General features: G+C 43.9%; 1 protein-coding gene across 1 annotated transcript in view; it reads right to left on the reverse strand.

The window, feature by feature from the left end:
* Nucleotides 1-21,781, reverse strand: part of RCOR1 (REST corepressor 1) — an 80,969-nt gene that overhangs the window by 26,856 nt on the left and 32,332 nt on the right. Inside the window, exon 3 of the mRNA XM_084208563.1 lies at nt 14,017-14,100. Coding sequence (XP_084064689.1) covers nt 14,017-14,100 — 84 coding nt within the window. The remainder of the gene's footprint in view (nt 1-14,016; nt 14,101-21,781) is intronic.

Below are 21,781 nucleotides of genomic sequence, written 5' to 3' on the forward strand. Positions count from 1 at the left end.
GCAGCAGAGCAATCCCAGCCCATTTCCCCCAGCATAAAATACACCCCCAAGCACTCTTCCTACCAGCATAACTTCTTCCTGAGCAAGGTAGATAAGAGTATCCTCACCTCCCATCCAACTTATTTCCCTACGCCAGAGAGATATCTCAACACAGACCAGGCCAAAAATACAATGAAACTTGAACAGAGACAGTTGTGTGACAGGAGATGCATTGCTCCTGTGAAGGCTCTTGTTGCTACTAGAAACCAGATGGGGGGAGGGACAGAGAAGAGAACCATAAAATGTATTTCTTCACCTACTTGGCTACATTTCTTCTCTTATGTGCATTTTAGCTGTGTTGAGGTGAGCAGGATCCCTCTGTCCACCCCACACCCAAAATGGAGTGAGCATTGGCCCAAAGAGCCCCTTCCGACAGCCGGTCGTGCTCAGGAAAGCAGGAGTAGCACAAAAGGCAGGGATGCAAAAGGAACAGAGCCTCACATACACACTGTCACCAGCAAAGAGGGCACGGAGTGCTCAGATGCTAAAAGACAGTTCTCAAGTAAGAGATAAATGAAGGACCCTGGGTGTAGCACTAAGAAAGCCAAAGAGGTAAGGGAAATGGAAGGGAGTGGCAAAAGAAGCACAGAAAGATGTTTCCTGCCCTCTAGAGTGGGGAGTTTGACCAAAATGGTGCCCTTAACCCCCCTGAATAATTTTCTTGGTCCCAGCCAGATTCTCATAAAGATTTGCCTTTTGCTAACTCACCTCCCTGCAAAAATTCCTCACCAGAGGCAAAAGAAAAAGGAAACTCTTGGCTGACACAGGGAAGGAGGAAAAAGAGCAAACAACTGCATTGCTGATTTTTAGTCCTACCTCCTTGAACAGTGAATTGAGACGTAAAACATGAGCATTTATTTCAGGAGGGCGGAAGAACTGTGAAAAGAGAAATGCCTGAAAAGAATGACTCCCCTCATCGCCATTTGATCCCATTTCAATCTCTCAGTGGGTCCTTCTGGAGAATTTCTCCCCCACACCTAAACTGCTTGTCCACGACCCCACGAGAATCACATTGTGTTCAGCAGACTCAATGACCCCAAGGCAGGTTTGCAGCATGAGCGAGTGTGCTAAAGACTATAGAAAGCAACAGGAATGCAGAGGTAGAGCTGTTGCTGCAACCTCAGTTCACCCCTATTACTAGGGTACTGCAGGAGCTCTGAACACTTTGCATATTATGTGATGCAATACCCTGGCAGAACAGGGTGAAATGAGGACAAAAGCAGCATCCTTTGCAGCCTCGGTAGTGTGCTTCACAGGGTTTGATCAATGCTGGAACCTGCATGGAATTCTGGATGTTGCTATACATCTTTCCCTCCCCTCCATCTCCCCTGAGAACAGAAAAAATAAAAAAGAAAGAAAAAAAAAAAAAGGAGAGAGTCAAGACCCAAAATAAATCTATACTAAATAAAGAAAATAAGGACATGTAGACACGTGAAACTTTTCCAATATCCAAAACACAATTATGACGGTACGCAAACAACGGAGCAGTTTTCGCCTCGCCTATAAAATCGAGCAGCTGCATTGCCGTGCCGATGCTCCGGCGGCACCGGTGGAACACTCCTGCCACCTCGTGGTCCCGGCTCGGGAGAGAAAGCTGCCAAAAGCACACCAGCCTGCTCAATTGTCTCCCTAAAGTTAGCTGCTACTGGAAGCAGGGGAAGCAGGCAAAGATCCTGAACAAAATCACTTGAATGAAACTAAACCCCACCTGATCTTAGAGGTCGTTCTAACCTTAATTATTCTATGCTTCTATTCAAAAGGTTCTTAGGCCTTGGAAAAGCTATTTCCTCTTCTTGGTAAGATGTGATGTAACAGGCAGGAGAAGAGAGGGAGACAGAGCACAGAGGTGTTTTGTGTCCTGTGCTGACCCACCTGGGCAGGCACACAGCCTCCTTTAACACCGTTTCTAGGAACAGAGAGTGCTATTACACTGACACAAAGGCTACTTGAAAACCTCTTCACGCAACTGAGGGCACAAGAGGATCTGGGCTTCAACTCCACTGCATCTGCAGCAGGTGAGGACAAAGTCTGGATGCAACTGCAAGGCAAAAGAAAACTAACCCCTTACCTGGAGAAGGTTACTCGAATAGAAAATATGCTGCAGCAGGGCATGGTAACTTGAGTCATGGGACTCCACAGTAACTATCAACCTCCCACCCATGTTGCTCAGATTTTACTTCTATATCCTCTCTTGTCCAGGAACCAAGGGCCATAGGGTTCCCGTGCATTAGAAGTCTCCTAAGCAAGACCAGATTAAGCACTCCTATCCTCATCCACCTCTTTCCACTCGTGAGCACAGGCACCTGCCTGGAATCCCAGGGACTCACATAGGCAAACTGTGCCACCCAAAAGCTCTTTCCCAGCACATCAGTTTCCTCACCCAAGCACGCAGTTAAAGGCATACAAGCACACCAGCCCTACCCACAAAGGCTGCCCCTTTGTCCTGTACCAGCTCTGCAGCCACTCAAGGCACCACCAAAGCTGAAAGCTACTCGTAGAAGTTTTATATGGCTGTGTACCATATAAAAATCCCTTTTGTTGGGAGGTTGCACAAGCCTGAGAAGAGATGAGCCCTCCTAGTTTCGGCAATGAATGAGACTGGCTCAAGCGAAAAGTACGACTCACTCCTTGCCCCAGCACAGCACAGTGGCAGGGATGAGCAGGCAGGTAGGAACAGGTCTACATAAACTTGCACTGGTGAGGAAAAAGCTGTTCACAGAACCACACCTAGAGCACAGAACTGCAGCCTGAGAGAGAATACCTCAAGGAATAAAATAGAGTGCCCCACTGCTGGGAGATGTATCACTTAAAAAACCCTAATACCTACCGAGAGTTTCCTTCGTCACACAAAGGCAATCAGTCCCCAAGCAGGTCACACTAATAAACTAAAAAGAAACACTGTATTTCCTACCTCCTTTTTTATTATTTTTAACACTACTCCTTTGCATGGCCTGCACCTAAGGACAAGCTCAAAGTTGAAACCTCAGCGATAGTTAAAGACCCCACTCATCTGCCTTTAGATTTTGCTACACCACCTAGAAAGCTTTACTAGAAACACTATGTACTGACTAATTAGCACAATTTTTGTGGCTTGCCAAAACTATTTAAACTCCTCACCAAGGACGGCCTTTTGCTAGTACACATGTAACTTTTAAAGCCTTTCCCAATGGATGTTCCTTCCTGAAGTTGCACCCTCTGCTGACACCATCATACCATGAAGTCCCAACAGACTGCATGTACACAGGGCAGTGTGTTAATGAGGACTGCCAGAAGGAAAGCCAGATGGGTGATGCTCTCTGCTGCTGCTGCTCTCCTTCAGAGAGGCCATGTGGATGCCCATGGTAAGGACATCCACAGAGGATCCTCTGGGAAAAAAGACTGCTTCTTACACATGCATCACATTCAGCCTACAGTCAGAAATTTGCTCTGCCATAGCAAATGGGTTAGCTTTAGCACAGTTTGCCATAGCAAACTGAACACCACTTTAATGGAGGGGATGACACAGGTTTAAATATCTACAGAGCCCTTGGTACCACGAACCCAGATGTTGCCAGATGTGCTACAGAAAAGGATGAGAGAGATCTGACAGGGCAGTAACAAAAAGGAAATATTGTCTTTGGGACCTAGCACAGAACAGGAAGAGCCAAATGAGATAACCATGGGACCTAAACTGTGACCATATGAAATCCAAGCATGGCTATCATTTAGCACTGCAAGCCTGATCCTAAATCAGACACAGACACTGGACTGTATTAAATGCAATTATCAGAACAATTGATATTGGGTTTAAAGCACCTTTGGGGGTTTAAACCCAGCACACATTAGCTTCTGGCAGGGAGAAAACATTAATTCCCATGTATGACGACAAGTTACAGACAGAATAAATGCATACAGATAACACCTAAACAACAAAGTGAGTTTATGGCAGAATAGCTTTTTGCATTATTCAGTACAGTGCTCTCAATTCAGTCCGAGAAGCCCTAAAGCCCGATTTATTCTGCTGTCAAACTTTGGCCTGAGTTCACTCAACTGGGAGGTCACAGCCTAGGATTATACACTTCAACTACAGGCAGCAACACACCCAAGCAACTCAAGTAGCAACTTGAGCATTATCAATACATTTGTGGCAAGAGGCAGATTATTAACAAAAAAAATAAAATCATATTGTTCAGTGCAGGGGATTCTAACTTGGGGTTAGAAGAAACTCCTTTGCACAGATTTTTGTACAGAAATTATCATGCTCACTCCTTTGAGAATGCCTGATCCAGTGAATGCTTTCCAAAAGCCCTATTTGCTAATTTGAAAAACAAACAAACAAAAAAAAACCACAACAAACACCACCACCAACACACCAATTTGACACACACTAATGACAGAATCAGTATGGGAGACCCCAGAGTCAGGTTACTAGCAATCCCATACAAGGATTCAGTACCCTGTCTAGGAACATTCAGCTCTTCATCCATGTCATGCTTTATATATTAAAACTCTTGGTCTGCAAAACAGTCAGCAGGAAAATACTATAAAGCTTCACTGAGTAACCTGCTGCCAACCAGCTTCAGAAGCCACCAAGGAATATCCAGACCAAAAACACTCTAAAGAGGGTGAAACCTTCCACAAGGTCCATTTGCCAACCTCAGACAGATTTTCAAAGCTCCTAAAAACCAGAACTACTATATTCTCTGCTGTTGTAGGAATGCAGACTAATGAAAGCCCTGCATCAGAGACAGGCTTCCTAAAACAGCATGTGTAACTCCACTTCCCCACAACACAGGGTCTTTGTGCAGCATGAGGGAACATGCACAAGGGGCATGCAGGAGCAGAATAGCCATCAGGTTAAATTACAGCTCATTATTATTGTTACTGATAATAAGGCCTGTGACAAGAAAGGAGAAGCCACGCTGACTCCCTTTATATTGGACACAAAAGCAAAAGAAATGATCAATTTGTCCCATGGCTGCCTCCTTGAGGGATGCCACTTGGGCAGAAAGGAAGCATCAGGCAAGCCAGCAGCCAGCAAGAGGAAGGAGACAAGTCTGAGTCACACAGTTGCTGCCCTCAGCAGATGTGGATCACCCCACTACAGATAGGTCAGCCTTTGGGAGACACTAACATTCAGTGCATTCATTCTTGCACTTATCTGCTTCCTATAGGCTTAGAAGCACAAGAGGTGCAAAGCTGTGTCTGACCTCTCTAAGCAGTCCATGCAAGGTTCCACAGCCAGATCTTGAATGACATCATCCTTACAGTGGCCTCTAAACCAAAGCAGCAGTGTTATGTTGACAGACATTACTAAACTGACCCTGGAATATCAGTGGTGGGTTACCACGGTTTTAGTCAGGAGTTAGAAACCCAGTCCTTACTGAGAAGTTATTATGTATTTATATTACCACTAATGCTTGCAGTGCTAGAAAATTCACTACAACTCTACCGCAATTTGAACCTGCACAAGAAGCACACAAACAGGGAAGTAACTTAAGGTAGAGTGCAAAAGTAAGAGTACAGGAAAATTAAGTAGAAGGAGTGGTTCCTAATTAGAGCAAATGATGCCACAGCAAACACATAACGATGAGGGAAGCTCTGGCACATGTCCTGGAGAAAGCCAAGCTGCTTCGCCTCCTGCACAAGCAGGTCTGTAAAGGTCACACTTGGCAACATATGAACTCATCATAGCAAGCTATTAGGGCTATGACCTCCTCAAGCATTCCTCCATGAAGACATCTCCCACAAGAGCTCCTCCTTGCCTGTGCACAGCTTCCATCACATACCTATAAACTGTACTTGCTGACTAATTTTGCTCTAAGGAAAAAAATTTTTAAAATAACAAAACCAAAAACATAGAAAGTTACCCCCCTCAGTTTTCTGACCCTTCCTATTTTTTGCTCACAGCTACCGTAAGAGACCAGAAAAAAACAACCCAGTCCTCTGCAATACCCCAAGCTTGCCATTCCCAGGAGGACTGGAGCACACTCAGCCCGTCCCAGGGCTGGGCCAAGCAGGGTGAAGCAGCTGCAGCTCCTCGTTCTCGTCATACTGGTCCTACAACTCACACAGCGCCCATCAGGCTGGCTAAGGCTGCTCCCAAACGAATTTCAGATCAAGGCTCACTGCCAGGTAACTCTTAACACAGCCATCATCACTCCATTACATCCACGTCATCCTGTCTCTGTACTTCTCTTAGGAAAAAGCTTCCTCTGAGCGCCAGCACCGGCTCAATCCCACAGCAGCGGCAGCCAGCATTTCAAAGTGGGTCAGCTTGACACATTCAGAGAAGGCCTGGATCACACTGCAGGGAAAAGGAGGCGCTAACAGGTGGCAGGAGAGAACCAGGCACATGAAGAAACTGGTGACTACCTCCCCCCCCCCAGCACAGCAGCAACAATTCCTCCAGGAAAACACAGCTACCTTAGATAAGACATCCTTTTCCTGTATAGTCTCCAACACATTCTCTTCTTCAGGCTTTTTTTTTTTTTTTTTTTTTTGTGGGCTTTGGGAAAAAAAACAAAACAAAACAAAACCAAACAACAAAACAAACCACAACAACACAATCCACTGCACCTTTGTTACAATCCATCCAAATATGCACTCTAGTTCTCACAAACTAAATTGCATTCCTGACTCCACTGCTGTGAAAGAGTTAAAAATTCATCTAATTTAAATATGCACTCAGGATGCAGATATATCAACCTGCAGCAATAATGATGAAAGAACTGTTCTGAGATTTCCACACAGAGCTGCAACAGCAACTAGCACAGCAGATGACAAACAAAGGGGAAACTGCAGCTAAGTTTGAGGCAACTCAGCCATTTCAGGGATATACCCACAGCCTTTGAATGCTGGTTATCATCTTTTTGCTATTCATAATATGCTACTATAAGCATCAAAAGTTGCCTTAGTTAAAACTAAAAATTCATTCCTTCACCTTTGTCTTTTGAGCATTTTCTGAAGTGCAGTGACTGCAGCTGCTGGGAAAAGTGGTCATGACATTTATATTATTTCTATTCTATTTCTACTTTCTATTATTCATTTATACTATTTCTACAGCTAAATTCAAGCAGAACCTTAAATTAAACACTAATTCTTTCATTTCTGAATTCATGGAAATGCATTCTTCAGCTACTGTATTTACATCCAAGCTTCACAGCTGCCAGGTTCACTGCATGATATGAAATTTGGATTAGGGATAAACATAAACCCAATTCTGCTTCTACATTAATCCTTTTTGCTGCCACTGGGAGAGACAACAAACTGATATTTCTAGGTAAGGAGCATACACATACAGCACAAACCTAAGTTCGGATTTTTTTGCCATCTTTACTTGAGCAACAAAAGGTCAGCAGGTACCTTCAGGAGACAATCAGAACTCCTGAAGTCCACCCCTTAGAGACCTAGCAGCTCTTTTTTCAGTACGCATACTTTTATTACTACCAAAAAAACAATGAAACCAACACCTCAACAAGTAAAAGCTTGGACACAAACAAGCAGAAAAATCCCAAAACAGAAGCACAATACATATATATCTTCATCCACAACCTCCCACAGCACTCAGCCAACTACAAAAAAACCCCAAGTATAACCTCAGCTGAGAGTTCAACAATACTTTTTTCCCTCTGGTAGCAAAGCCTAACCAGCTCCTACTCTCCCATCCGTGGCCAAGGTAGCTGCACTTTTACTGAGCATCAACACAACCTTTTGTGGAGTCACAAACCAGGTCACGATAGAGGATGAAGGGGAGAATGGATTCAAAATAAAACATCAATTTCAACTGTTTCAAGGACCCTGATTAGGGCATGATGGAGAGGAGGGACTTAAGAGCAGCTTTTCTGATACATACAAGACTATATCCTCTGCCTCACTGCTGCTGCCTGAGGAAGGGTGCCTGTGTGCTGGGGAGGATGTGGCTCTCAAATATCCCTGAAGCAATATTCCCTTCCGTTTTAAATGCATCCTGTAAATAGGGGCTTTATTTTCTAAAAGGGAGATTTTAAGCTCAGCACTTTCCCCAGTCTACACTCTCCCATTTGTGGTTTTCTGCTCATATTTACTTATTGCACTCTACACCCCATGGAAAATGAGAGCTAATGATGATAGTGACAGAGTCACATGTTCACAGAATTCACAGGACAAAATAAGTAAGCCAAGGGGTAAAGGCTATGTCCAAACATAAGCTCTTCTTAAAACAGCTATGGGTCAGATGCACACTGAAAACAGAGACCAGCTACACAAATCATGACCAGACACATGCAGTAAACCTTAGACGACATTTTCATGTTCTTTATTCTGATAGTCATTTTAAATTAGAGAATAGACAAAATAGATTCCCAAGCTTGCTCAACATTCTCTTTGGAAGAAAAACTAGAGTAATCCAGAGTCCATTTTATGCAAAGATTAACCCTTGAACTAAAGCAAGAGACAGACTCTGGCCACTTAAACCTGCAACCTGCCCTCAGAAATTCTGGCATTCACCATCACAACAGAGAAGAGCTACCAAAACTCACTTGCACCCTAAAAAGGCTGCTGACACACTAAGGACCAGGGCACACTTTAAAATCTAGTCGGGACATGGGCCTTTCAAATCCTGAATGCCAACTCGTAACTTCTTAGGGTGGAGTACCACACATTCCCAAACAGTTACCCAGCCTGTGGTACAGTTAACTAAAGCTTGCCCATCCAAACACCACAGGGTTAATATCTTTAGTAACCATAGCAACCAGCACTTCTTCCTCCATCAGAGCCCCAGCTGGCACATTACTGCCTTCCCAGCATCAGGTTTTGCAGCACATTTAGGGACTCCTCCCTTTCCCCCCAGCCACAGGGTGTGGCCAGGCACATTAGGAGGATGTTGGAGCACTCAGCTGTTTCACCTAATTCTGGCATCTCTCTGTCCCCATGTCCCCTGGGTCTTTCTATTTCCCCTCCACAGAGGGAAGGAGGATGTCTGAATTCCCGCCATGTGCACCAAGGCAAGCATAATGTAAAGCAGGGAGCCAGCTGCAGCCTCAAAACAGAGTAACAGAATAACACAGGAAGGGACTGGTGAATGTTGAAGTTGGCAACGCCAATCAGCCATCAGGTCAAATGGAAGCAGCACTGCAAGACCAGAAGATCCAGCTGCCATCCGTGATCCAGCGTCCCACAGGTATTAGGAACAGTGTTTGCCTGCTCAGTGACACCCCATAAACTGTAAATTCACTGGAGATATCCACCAAGATATCACTGAGAAAACAAAACTCCCATCTAGCAGCACAAATATTCTGTCAAGAAGAGACACAAAAAATTAGTTTCAAAGCAGAGCTTATCACTAGCAAAACAATACATCTTTTCTTCTTGTTGTGCACCTCTGAACTGCAGATGCATAAAAGCAATAACCACATCCTACCCTCCCGCCTGGTGTCCACGCCTCACTCCTGGGCAGCTGCTGCATGCCAACACCTGCTCATTTCTACACCAACCCAAAGTCATTTTTTTTGTTCCACTCACTGGTGTGCTTGGCACAGAGAGAGACACTGCTGTTTTATTAATAGCTTCATGCTGGCCCAGCTCGATCCTGTGCAGGGTTTCCACAGCATCGTTACAATGCATTTTTCACTATCTCCCTCCCTCCTTCACCACGTGCCACTCCAGGAGAGCAGATGCCTGTCTTCCACCTAGCTGTTCCTGCTCCTCAATGTCACCTTGCTCAAGGCATCATTCTTCCTCCTGTGTCCTTCCCCACCCTCTGTGACAGAGTCCCAGCACAGCCAGAACAGCTGCCCTCCATGGCACCAAGTCCACAGAGCCTCTTGGGAGCCTCACTTGGAGAGCAAGCTCTTTGTGAGAGGTGTGACCCAGGCACAGCACAGGGTATTTGGAGCAGAACTAGAAGGGGAGCAGTTATTTTAAGTCCAAATGTTCAGTTACTGCATAGTGACATTTCTTTCTTTCGTCTTCAAAAGAGAAAGGACAGACTTCTAGTTTTGGGCTAACTTTGTGACTACTGTGGTGGCACTGCTATGCAAGTGGCCCCTCAAAGGCACAAGTCTGGCAGTAGATATGGACCATGCTGGCAGTATTCAACTTTGGTACTAATATGGGCAAGGCAGTAAGTGCTTTGTACCCAGGATTAATGGTTAACAAGGCAGAGGATAAAAAAAAAAATCAGCAATATGCCAACACATACTTTTGTTTTCATGTTCTCTAATACATTCATCACTTCATGACATCCAGGTAAAAGGTTTCTCCAGTGTGATTAAAACATTTCTCCAGCACGCAGGGTGCATGGGACCCAAACAAGCTTTTAACTAATTGTGTGAGCCTGGAGCATCAGGTATGCAGATATCCACCAGGTCTCAGCTGACACACTGGTCTTTCCAGGATTAATTTCAGCAGCTTACAGAAGACCCTCCCACAACTTCCAACAGTTTAGCCAGCCCTCGGCCAAACCCCTCAGGTGCACTGCTCTGGGCACTGTCACAGATCTACTGAGTGTTTTTTTAGCACAGATTCCCCTTTAAGAAGGGTGGATTGCACAAGTTCCACTGATTGCACAGAACTCTCCCGCTCATGAGAGCTACAATGAGGAAGAGCTAACACGTGCTGCTTCCATCTTCTTCCTGAGCCGCAGCCACAGGAACAGAGGAGAGCTCTGTGATTTGCAAGCACAGGATGGATTCAAGGCTTTGGAGTACAAACAAAAGTAATCACAGGCCCCAGTGTGTGCTGATTGGAAGGATTTGTTCACCCACACTTCAGCCTGAGGAGCAGCATTGAAATGGATGTGCTAGCTGGGACTCACCAATGTACAGCCCAAGGGGCTACACCAACCTCCTGGAGACCACAGGAGAACTTCTTCCGCTTGTAATTGCATATTGCCAATGAATGATCTCCCCCACCAAGGATAATACATCACAAATATCCATGGTTTAAAAAGGCATCAAGAAATACAATAAGCCATCACTTCCCTGGATAACTTCCAGCAGTCAATCTCAAAAAAAAACTTCCACACACTCGGACATTTCATTTCAGTCTGTGTGGGCTTATTTTGCAGCCATCTATTTGTATTATGTGTGTCTCTTATTATGTCAAAATTTCTCTTTGAGAGAATAATTGACAACAGTCCCCTTTCAGTCTCATTTCAGTAAGCTAAACAGATGGAGTTTGCTTCTGCTTCCAAATTGTTCCAGCAGCTCCTGTCTCCACCCATTTCCCAGTTTTTAAACACTAAAGGCAAGGTCCATTCCCCTGAATGCTGCTGGGTGGAGAGACAGCTAACTGTTCCAGTGACTACCTCACTCATTACACCCACACCATCTTCTGGGTCAAGCAGGACACTGGGAAGCTTTGCTGAATTACCTGCCCACTGTTTCCCCAAGATTGCTCTCTAAGCCACTTCCTTCCAAACCCCAGGCTTGATGTAGAAAGCCAGAGATTTCAGTACTGAGATTCATAACCCTGCAGTTGGGTCATTAAGAGCCCATTGCACTGGCAGCAGTCCAAGTAAGAAAAAGACCCAAAGCACTCTACAAGACTGTCAGTAGCATTAATTTTATTTACCATCCTGTCAGTCTACAGCTCATCCACAATTCTATATCAATTCCCACATCACTGATGGAAATGCTGATCATCATCAGTCCTCTCACACATCCCCCTGGATGTCATTTAATTCGGATTCACTATCAACGATGCCAAGACTTGTCAGAGAACTTGAGAGACATTGGAGAGACCTCCTGTCTCCTGATGTTCTTCCATCATAAACCATAAAGCAGATGAGAGAACTCTGCTTGTGATACATTTAGTAAGTGCTCAACAGCATTGCAGAGTACTGGTGTTTTGGAGGAAGTTCCCATCCTTTGCAAGGAAGGGAATCAGCCTCTCTTGCAATCAGTGCCTAACAGCTCTCTTGAATACATTAGAGCAATAAACTTATTTCTACCAATCAATCCATTTTTAGTTTCAAAAAAACAAAAGCTCCTACCTTCAGCAGCATTTGTTTTTCACAGTTCATTTTTAAGAAGTGCCAGATAGAGACAGGAATACCTGTCTCTGATTCCTTTCAAAGGGATCAGTTCAGACTGACACAAAACAAAGCTTTGACCAACCAGCCCCCACCCTATACTCTCATTCCCTGCACAGCTGCCCTCTTCCCATCTGCCACCCCAAGATCCCCTCAGCCACCTCTCACAATGCTCCTTTGAATTTTTACTACTACTAGATACCTAATTTCTTAACTCCATCCCTCTGTATCAAATAGGCACCTGGGAGGAATTTTTTGTGCCATGTCTGGTGCACTAACCTCATACTTCATTTCCCCAAACTCCAAATTTTACTATTTTTTTGCTGTACCTCTTTTGGAAGGTGAACTCACTAGTGAGTCTTATACTCTTACTAAAATATTCAATATTTTGAGAAATTCATTCTAGCCTTCATCTTATATTCACGTTGTTTTCCACAACTCTTTTACTGTACTAACAAAAAACTGCCATCTAGCTTTTATTTATCAATGTTGAACTACTTTTTTAATTACCTCTTATGTTCATGACATCTTCTTAGCAGATATTATATCCTCTCTAGGCTCTATGATTATATTTCTGTGCCAATTACCACAGAATGCTAAATTAAGGATTATTTTACTCAATTCCTCCTTTTCCTCCTCCATTCTGTCTTCCCTCTTCAAGAAACCAGTTTCCTATCAGGCAGGAGTTAAAGGTTCCAAAGCTGAGCTGAGATTCAAAAGACACTCGGATTTGAGAGACAGCTACAGGAATCCAGTGTCACAGACAACCCAGCGAGATGAACACTCACTCCTTTTGGTGGTGGCAACTATTTCTTGCTGTTATACCTTTTAAGAGGTTTCTAGTCGTAAATAACTGTCAAATACATTCCTCTCCTCATCAGTCTTATTTATTTCAGCATCCAATAGCCAGCAGAGAGCAGACAAGGAGAGAAAGCAAATATGATCCTTGCAAAGCCCTTTTTATCTGCAGATCAGTACCATCATCATTCTGCAACTTAAGGGGTAACTTGCTCAGTGGACCAAATGCCCTAGGGCAGAGCACAGGCCTTTCATGACAGAGCCAGTTAGTGCACAGTCTCTGCTGCCTTAATTTGCAAATGCCACTACATCTTCACATGTGCCTCATCATGCATCCCAGGCCTTGGGTCTACAGGAAAATCAGGTATTCACTTGATAGTGCCACCACAAAAACCTGCAGAGGAACTGCAGAGAAACAGGAATGCATGAATCTTGGCCTCCGAAACCAGCAAGGATAAAATAAAAAAAAAAAAAAACAAGGTATAAGCACAAAGTCAAAATTACCTCTTTTCAGCTCCCTCCCCCAAGAGCGCTTAGGTTTAGCTGCATTCAAACAGCAGCCCTTTAATCAAGGAGCCCTACTTATTCATGAGGAGAACTGTAGCTAGACAAGCCTTTCAAACACTGGTTCTGCCATCTGGCAGCAGCACTGAGACTTGTTCCCAGACACACACAGAGCGCTGTTAATTGCCCTCACGTGGACTCGCAAGGCACTGCAATTGTTCTGGAATTTAAAACCTCCACGGGCTCCAGATGAGGATTTGTCTTTGTGGAGGAAAAGGTACTACTAATTACCAAATATTTCTCGGACCCCCCACCCCCACGCACTTTTCATTTTGCTCTCCCCTTTTATTTTGGTTGTCTTCTACAGCACCAACAGCAAAAAAAAAAAAAAAGCCGATTGTTTAGGTCTGCAGATGAGTAGTTTAAAGAATTCACACCACGGAATAATGTTTGTCACCTCTCTCTTGCTTTCCGTGTCCCCGTGGATTTGACACTGAACAGCTGCCCAGTGGAGAACAAAGATCATCTGGGGATTGCTTTGTAGGCTTTTCTCTTTTCAAATTAATTTTAATTCATAATGGAAAGGTCACAGACATAAGCTCTCTACCAAAAGTGGTAACTTTGCATTCTTGAAGTGATACATGTAAGGAAAGAAGGGAATAAAAGTAGTGGAAGAGACTTACATTTTGCTTCAGACAGATTCTGGTTAGGTGACCAGACCAGCATGCCGAGATTCTCTCTCTCCTGACTTCGCCTTGCAAGTTTGGCTTAAGAGAAAACAGACACAAACCAAGTTACAGAGAAAGTAATTTCATATGCAAAATTGATACAAAAGCAACTTATCACACATCTGCAACTTTTAATCAAGATATAAAACCCATCCACAGAGTTAAAACCCCATCTTCCTATTCAGACCTGAGGCTTTTCCTTGTTTCTTCAGTGCATCACCCTCTATATAACATGACAGATACTGCACACTCTCATGCAGTACACTAAGCAGCATACGTTAGATCTAAATTAAAAGTTAATTAATGTTTCTCTTCCAGCACACTTGATTATTTTTCTTCCAGCCATCATTAAATGAAAAAGGGAGGAGCTGGGCTCAGGCAGCAGGCTCCAAGCTCTGGTCATCATGAGACTGCAGAGCGCAGACAAATTAACCCTTCAGGGTAGGCACATGCATAAAACCTCCCACAGTACACTTCTGAGCACCTCCTGCACTGTCCCAGCAGCCCTCCCCACCCCATACAATCAGGAATGCCCACCCAGGTGACACTGGGTCCCTCAGGTCCCAGTCTCAACTGCTCCAAAGAAATCCAAATGCATCCACACCCACACTGAGACACGAACCCACACTTTGACAAGTCTGTTTTTAAACAGCTTAACACCTGGCTGGCAGGAGAGCTCTGAAAATCTCAAGTGAAGATCCACAGCTGCACATAGTTCGAAAAAACAACTTCAAACTAAGGTATGTTTCAAGAACAAGCTCTTGTCAATTCTGATGATGTTCGGTCACAAGCAGTCAAAAGAGGAGGAGGAAGAGGACAAGAAGAGAAAAAAGGAACTCCCTCCTCTGAGTCAGCACACACACAGCCAGGCTAACCACCCGCCCTGCAGAGAGAAACTTGCAATTCTTGTTATAAATGAGTACCTACAGTACTATTTCCACTACAAAATGCTACATAACGCTCAAGTTTTATGCAATATTTCAACACAATGCTATTTTTGCTGTGCTGTGCAATTAGACATATAACCACCACTTCATGGTGCATTAAAACAGGTCAGAAAAGATCTAGCAACACAAAATTACATTACGGTGCTATGAAAACTCATGGTTTCACCACTGTTTTTAACGTGAAATCTGCTCAGCTAAGAACAGTCAGGGTTTAGATGACAAAAATATTTTAACATTAAATTTAAAATACAGATAGCACATAAAAATAACCACCTGTCAGTAACATATTTACACTGAACTAGCAGGTTTTTTTCATGACAGACGCCATGATTATCTTTCACTTGGGTTTTTGGGAAGGTTTCATATTTTACGGTGGTTAGCAACTGCACATACAAGGTATTTTGCACACTCTGCATGTTCATTACTTTCTACACTAGGCAAAAAAAAAGGAGTGAGAAGAGACAACATCCTCTGTTGGCAAGAGATGGGAGGTGAAGACCAGACACAACACAAAAGTGTCTGAAATTAAAATTACAAGTCTTGAAACATTTGGCATTAAGTTTTACCTTCTTCTTCATTTCAAGTCTAGGCTGGAATGCAAAGAAGGAGACAACCCTAAGCCTGCCCTTTATCAAATTTTTCTCTTCAGTCTCCTTATCTAGAATGGCCTGTTCTACTGAAGTCTAACAAGGGGTTCATAGAACAGAAGAGTAAAAAAAGTCTCTCTCCTTACTTTAACCTACACTGAAAAGCACATTCTTATCCCATAGAAATACTCAAAGACAGCAATCATCAGACAGGTGTCCATGAATTTAAACACTTCCATCCAAATCCCAACACACCCCAGTATCCACTGGGGCTCAGGAGCCTGATGCCCAAATACTGCCAAGTGAGGTGTGACACCAGGCAATGTCAGCCTGCCTTTAGCAGAGAACCCACCTAAATCAGGAAAGTCTTCTCCCACTTCAGCAGTCTGAACCTCCTCTGATCTGGGACACATGAGGTGCACATCCCAGCCCAGCTGCCCCTGTCAGGAGCAGTGCTCCACTAGCTCAGCTCACCCACAGTAAGTCGGGTGAAGTTTCACCTCCCATGGTTAAAACCCCAAGTCAGGCTTTGGGGCATTGCAGAGGGAGCCCCACAGCCCTTCCAGGCTGTGACCTGAACCAGCCCTAGGAGGTGATACCCAGTGCAGGGAGGTGCTGCAGGACCCCACAGCACCCAAAAGCAGCGTGGCCAAACACGTTCCTCATGCTGCACCACAGCTCCACAACAGGTACCCAGGAACCCCCTCTGCCAAGGAAATGCCTTGGGTTAGGAGCTACCTCCTTCCAGCCAGGTCTGGCTTGCTCAGAATTTGGAAGCACATTGAAATGAAATGACTGCTTTACAGCAACAGCCACGAGAGCAGAAGAGGGCCCTCAGAGCAGAGTGGCTGTTCCATCCCTTTATAGCACCATTCCAAGCACAGCTGCAATGCTCACCAACACCGTCCCATGCTTCTGAACAAGGACTACCAGGACGAATTCTGACACTCTGCACTTCAGTGATAAAGCTGTAAAGATTATTCAATTTAATCTGTTGCATATTTCATGTAAAAATAGCCACATAAGAAGGGCAAGGGTTACTCTTTTTTTAGGAGAGCAGATCAATTTAGGATCAATGAGGTTTGCTTGTTTAAGCAACTGCAGTTAAACCAGTGCAACCTGGGTTTAGAGAAGCTGTATAGTGGTAGACAAGAAGATCTGACATTTCAGGTAATCCTGCACTTTCATCTAGCTACCCACCAGATATCTGTAAAGTCTCTGCCACAGCCATTAGCTCCGTGTCACAGCCGTTGTGGGACCAAACACTCTGTAATCACTTTCCCACTGTTAGCCTTCCCATTTGTCCCAAGCCTGTCAAGAATCATGGTTGCTTCCTCCAAGAGGAAAACCTTCTACTACAAGCAGCATCCTCTAACTTTTGTTCCACTATCAGAATTCACAGGGAATGCAAACTTCCCATGCCTTTACCCAGGCAGAGACGTGCAGCCCCAACCAGGCACAGTATCATGTTGCTTTTTCCACAGCAGTTACCATATCTCTCTTCTTTCCACTAGAATATAACCCTACTCCACAGATTATACACTAAAACTCAGGAGAGAACCAATCCAGCTTAAAATTCACTTTGAGAATACAATATTATTTTAGAGATGTGGTTTACTGCATACGCCCAAAAAGTTTTACTGTGGAAGGGAGGAAATGAAGCAGAGCAGAAGACATATCAATATTATTCTAAAATGTTGTGGGGGGTTTTGGGGTTTCCCCCCCTGGAGCTGTAATGACACATCTCAAAACCAGTGTGCAGAAATACCTTGGTTTGCACAGGAGAGAAACGACACGGCCCCTTGATTTCCCATCACTTCTACCCAAAGACAGAGGCTCTCCATCCCTGGGGGCTCCCTGAGCTCATGCACAGGCCTGGCACCTTCAAGAGCAGCACACTGCAAGATTTGAAACCCTGATCCACAGCAGCTAAGGTTCTCCTCACCTCTACCCAGGAGATGTCAAGCCAAGACACCTGACAGGGAAAGGGAAACAGGGATCTCTCCAAACAGCAACTACCAAAGGTCACTGTACCAGTGCACATGCATCAAGTCCCCCCTACAGGTCATAGAGTATCTTCCCTCTCCTCGTGACCCCTCCCAAATTTCAAGTTAGCCATGAAAAAAGTGGAAATAATCAGAAGGTTCAGGAGCACCACTGCAAAAGAGCATTGTTTCCCCTTCCACCATCTACTTGACAAACCAAAGCAGGGGATCTACCTGAGCTTTAAAAAAATAAAAGTAATACAACAAAAAAGCTAATAGCTTTAACTCAGCACCAGTTCTTGGATTTCTACCACATATATTTAGAGACAAGAAGAAGAGTAAGGAAGCAGAGACAGCCAGGATACCTCTCTCACCCACAGCACCAGCTTAAACCATCTTAAGGACCACGGGTGGAATAGACACCATACACAAGGAGTATGCAGGAAGGCAAACGCTGCCTGCAAGCCAGCACTGAGCAGCTCCAGCCTGACACATCACATTTTATTTTTCTTCTCCAAGTTAGAGAAGAAACATGCCAGAATAAACTCAGTGGGAGCAGAGGCCTCTGAAAGAGCCACCAATCACTCTGTCATCTGTTATTTTGCTTCCGTGCAAGGCAGCAGCGCCAGCTCCCATTCGAGTTCCTGCACTTGAGGGACCGGCTCCACCTCACAGCTTTCCCCAAGGATACTGCATGATCCAGGCACAGCTGTGAGCCATTCAGGAGGCTTTACATTTCCTCTGGCCACCTGTACTGACCCCCAGGAGAAATGATACTCACCTCCTGCAGATGACAAGACACATTTTGCTCCTAGTTGCATCCTGCCCAGGTCAAAGTGAGGCTTGGGCAGGATGCCTCCTGCATTTTTCCTTCTCCATAACCCTCTCAGTAGTCTCTGATGTTTTTGCTGTTGCTGTTTCCACAAGGCATTTCAGAACTATTGAAACCCTGTGGATTTCAAAGCAAAGCACAGTAACACATGACTATGTGAGAGCACTGCAACACACACCATGAAGAGTGGGACCCTGCTCCAGTCAGCTGCTTCTGTTATTTAGAATAAGGTAACTCAGAAGAGTAGGTCCACAGTCAGGTGCTGGATCCAAATACATCCTTCTGTACCTTCTCTGGGAAGCAAACATGAGCCTTAAACCAAAGTTTAAAAGCACTTGCCATAAAATTACAGGCAATTCTTCAGGAACTGATCTTTTGCAAAACAGGTAAGAACATACTTCCAGATCTGAACAATGTCTTCCATGAAGTTAATAAAGGTAATACAACAACTGAAATACCCAAGATAAAGGATGGCAAGATTCCCACTTACAAAAGCTACTGCTTTACTAACAGCACTTCCTGATCTCCCCCAACTGGTACTAACTCATTTTTAAATCAAACACTGCAGATCTTAAAAGAAAGCGTAAGAAATACCTCTTCCTTTCAATATGCAACCCTGAGCATTATATATAAAACATGCATTGTATAATATCCAAAGGTGAATAGATGCTTTTATTGTTTGGAAGAGCTGGAGCTGCCATACTATAACTTAGCTGCTGAATGCTTCTTAAAGCAGTTTTGGATCAAGTCTAATGTATTTACTTCTAGTGAAGTGAGATTAAACAAGGGCTTCCATTCCCAACCCTGCATTTTCTTTATCAATGCAGAACTTAAATTTATTGCATAGTGTAAAATTCCCTGTTTACAGTACCCATGATGGCTGTTAAACAAAATAAGACAAGGGAAGCACAGGTTCCCATAGTACAAAAAAATTCTCTCTTATGGGTTCACTGGTATTACTCAAGCTCACAGTGTAATTGTAAATGCACAGCTGTGGTACAATAGCACAACACCTATGTGACACAAGAGAATTCAAACAAAATTCAGAATCAGGAGAAAAGCTTTTTCTACCTCCTTTCCCCACTACTGGCACTGGTGTCCCAAGCAGCAACTCAAAGACATTTGAAGAACTTTGCCGCTCATCTCCACTTCCTTCTGCATGTGACTTCTCCCTGAGTCAGCAGATAATGCTTGTGATCCCCTTTCATTCGTGTTTTCCAAGGACTGCCTAGTCATAGCAGCTGGTACTTCATAGAAATACCATCACTGAACAGACTATAGCAGCATTAAATGAAACAGAACTGGAATCCTGCAAACTAAGAAACATTTTTTAATTAAAAAGCTATAAATGAAGCAGCAGTTAGCTCTTCCTATACATGACTACACCCGGCTGGCACTATAATCTATATGCAAATAAAGTTCTGAGGGCATTTTTGTTTCTGCCTAGGGAAACAAAAGCAACTATTTGGGTTTCTATACAGAGCAGCAGCACTGCAAACATGGAGTGAAGAGCATTATTGCCTCAAAATGACTGTAGGTGCTGTGCTACAAAACCCCACAGTATCACGTTACAACTGTGAGCAAAATATTGCTTTAAAAATTACCCAGTTAAAGATTAATCACCCAGCAATGATTACAAAGGTCACTTTGCAGTGATAAAAATTATTATCATTAGAAGAACTGAAAGAGAAAATGACAAAAGGCATAGATAGCAATAGTCGCCTTTTCTTTAAAGTAATCAAGTTCAACTCATCCTAAGTTTAAACTCTGCATCTTTATATTATTATTTTTAAACCTTTTAAGAACACATCTGATCCAAGATGCCTTTCCAGTTCAACACCCAGCAGTAACGCAAAAGCTGTGCCCTACATTCTGCCCACAGCCCAGGCCAGACCGAACAATAAAGCCAGAACAGATGTTGAGGCCTTGCCTTGTATTTTCTTCTTGAATAATACGAGTCTGCTCATTCTCTCCTGCAAGCAGGTGGCACCAATGTGCAGCCATAGAGGTCTGAATAACTATACAAGCAAACAGCCTTTCAATATGCACTTTAAGTGTGCAAAATTTTCTACACCCATACAATTCCAACCTGAGCTCTTCAGTGAGTTCTGCACATATAAGCCTGCAATCCATACACAAGCAGGAAGCACATTACCCCACCAGGAGCATGAATATACCCCTGCACATGCTTAGCATTGAGCAGCACACCTCTGCTAATCACAACGGGCTTTTGTCTAGACATGGCTGGGGTTTTGTACTGAAATGTGAAAGGGTTAGGGTTTTTTAAAGAGAAAGTATAAAATTAAGAGGACAGAAAATGCACATTTGATCAAGATTTTCTGAGAGATCTCTTGCAAGCCTTTTAAAAACACCATCCACTTTTTTAAGGAGGACAGCTGCTAACTATACCACAGCAATCCTGAATGCACAGCCAGAAAGCAGCAACCAGAACAAAGCCAAAGCCCGCAGCACACATGTCACACTGAGCTGATGAGGCTCACCTGCCCTCCCATGCACACTTCTCCCAGCTCCACAGCTTCTGTTCTCCCTGAACACTGACCCAACAAAGATGACACTTCTTTCTTTCCTTCCTTCCTTTTTTCCCTTCCACACTATTCCCCTTCCAGTCTCATTCAGGTGACCAAAAAGTTACACAGAAATGCCTACATGCACGCAAGTTAAGATCCACATATAGAATTTAATAGACAGAAAAGGAGCAACAATAACACAGCAGTTTCCTTAAGTGCAAGGTCTTGTGCTGCCGACAAACATCTAGACACTGCTAAATCTATTTGAAGCCAAAGAACCTACTGATGAGGAAGCAAAGATAAGACAAATAAATCCTCTCTTTCCATCACAGATCTTGATTCTGCTGCCTCCCCTGATCTTTGGTAATCAGCAACTCCTACATGCACAGCTTCACATTCATACAGGCTCCCAATTCTTTACTAAGCTAGCCCTGAGCTCTTCCTACCCACCGAACACGATCCTCTGTTGTGTTCCCTTAAGAACAAGAGCAGCTGCTTGGGCCAGTCCTGCCCATTATTCACAGGCAGCACTTAGGAATAACAAGACCAGGACCAGCAGAGAGACTTCCTGAGCCTGGTACTGCATCTGCATCACTGGATTTAATGGCCCTTCATGGAAGGAGGGAGTAAAAAAAAAAAAAATCCATCAAATAGACTAATCCTTTTTGAACCCATTTGTAATTTTGGCATCTACAACATCCTGTGGCAGAGTGCTTCAATTTAATTATATGTTTGTTGTCTGAAGGAGAACAAAGAAAGCCCATGCACACACTCCCCTTCTCTACTCTGAAGCTGCTACCCAGTCATTTCATTTGGTGGCCCCATTTCCTGCCTTATGAGA

This window comes from Fringilla coelebs, assembly GCF_963513975.1.
Source record: "Fringilla coelebs genome assembly, chromosome: 6".
Taxonomy (NCBI): Eukaryota; Metazoa; Chordata; class Aves; order Passeriformes; family Fringillidae; genus Fringilla; species Fringilla coelebs.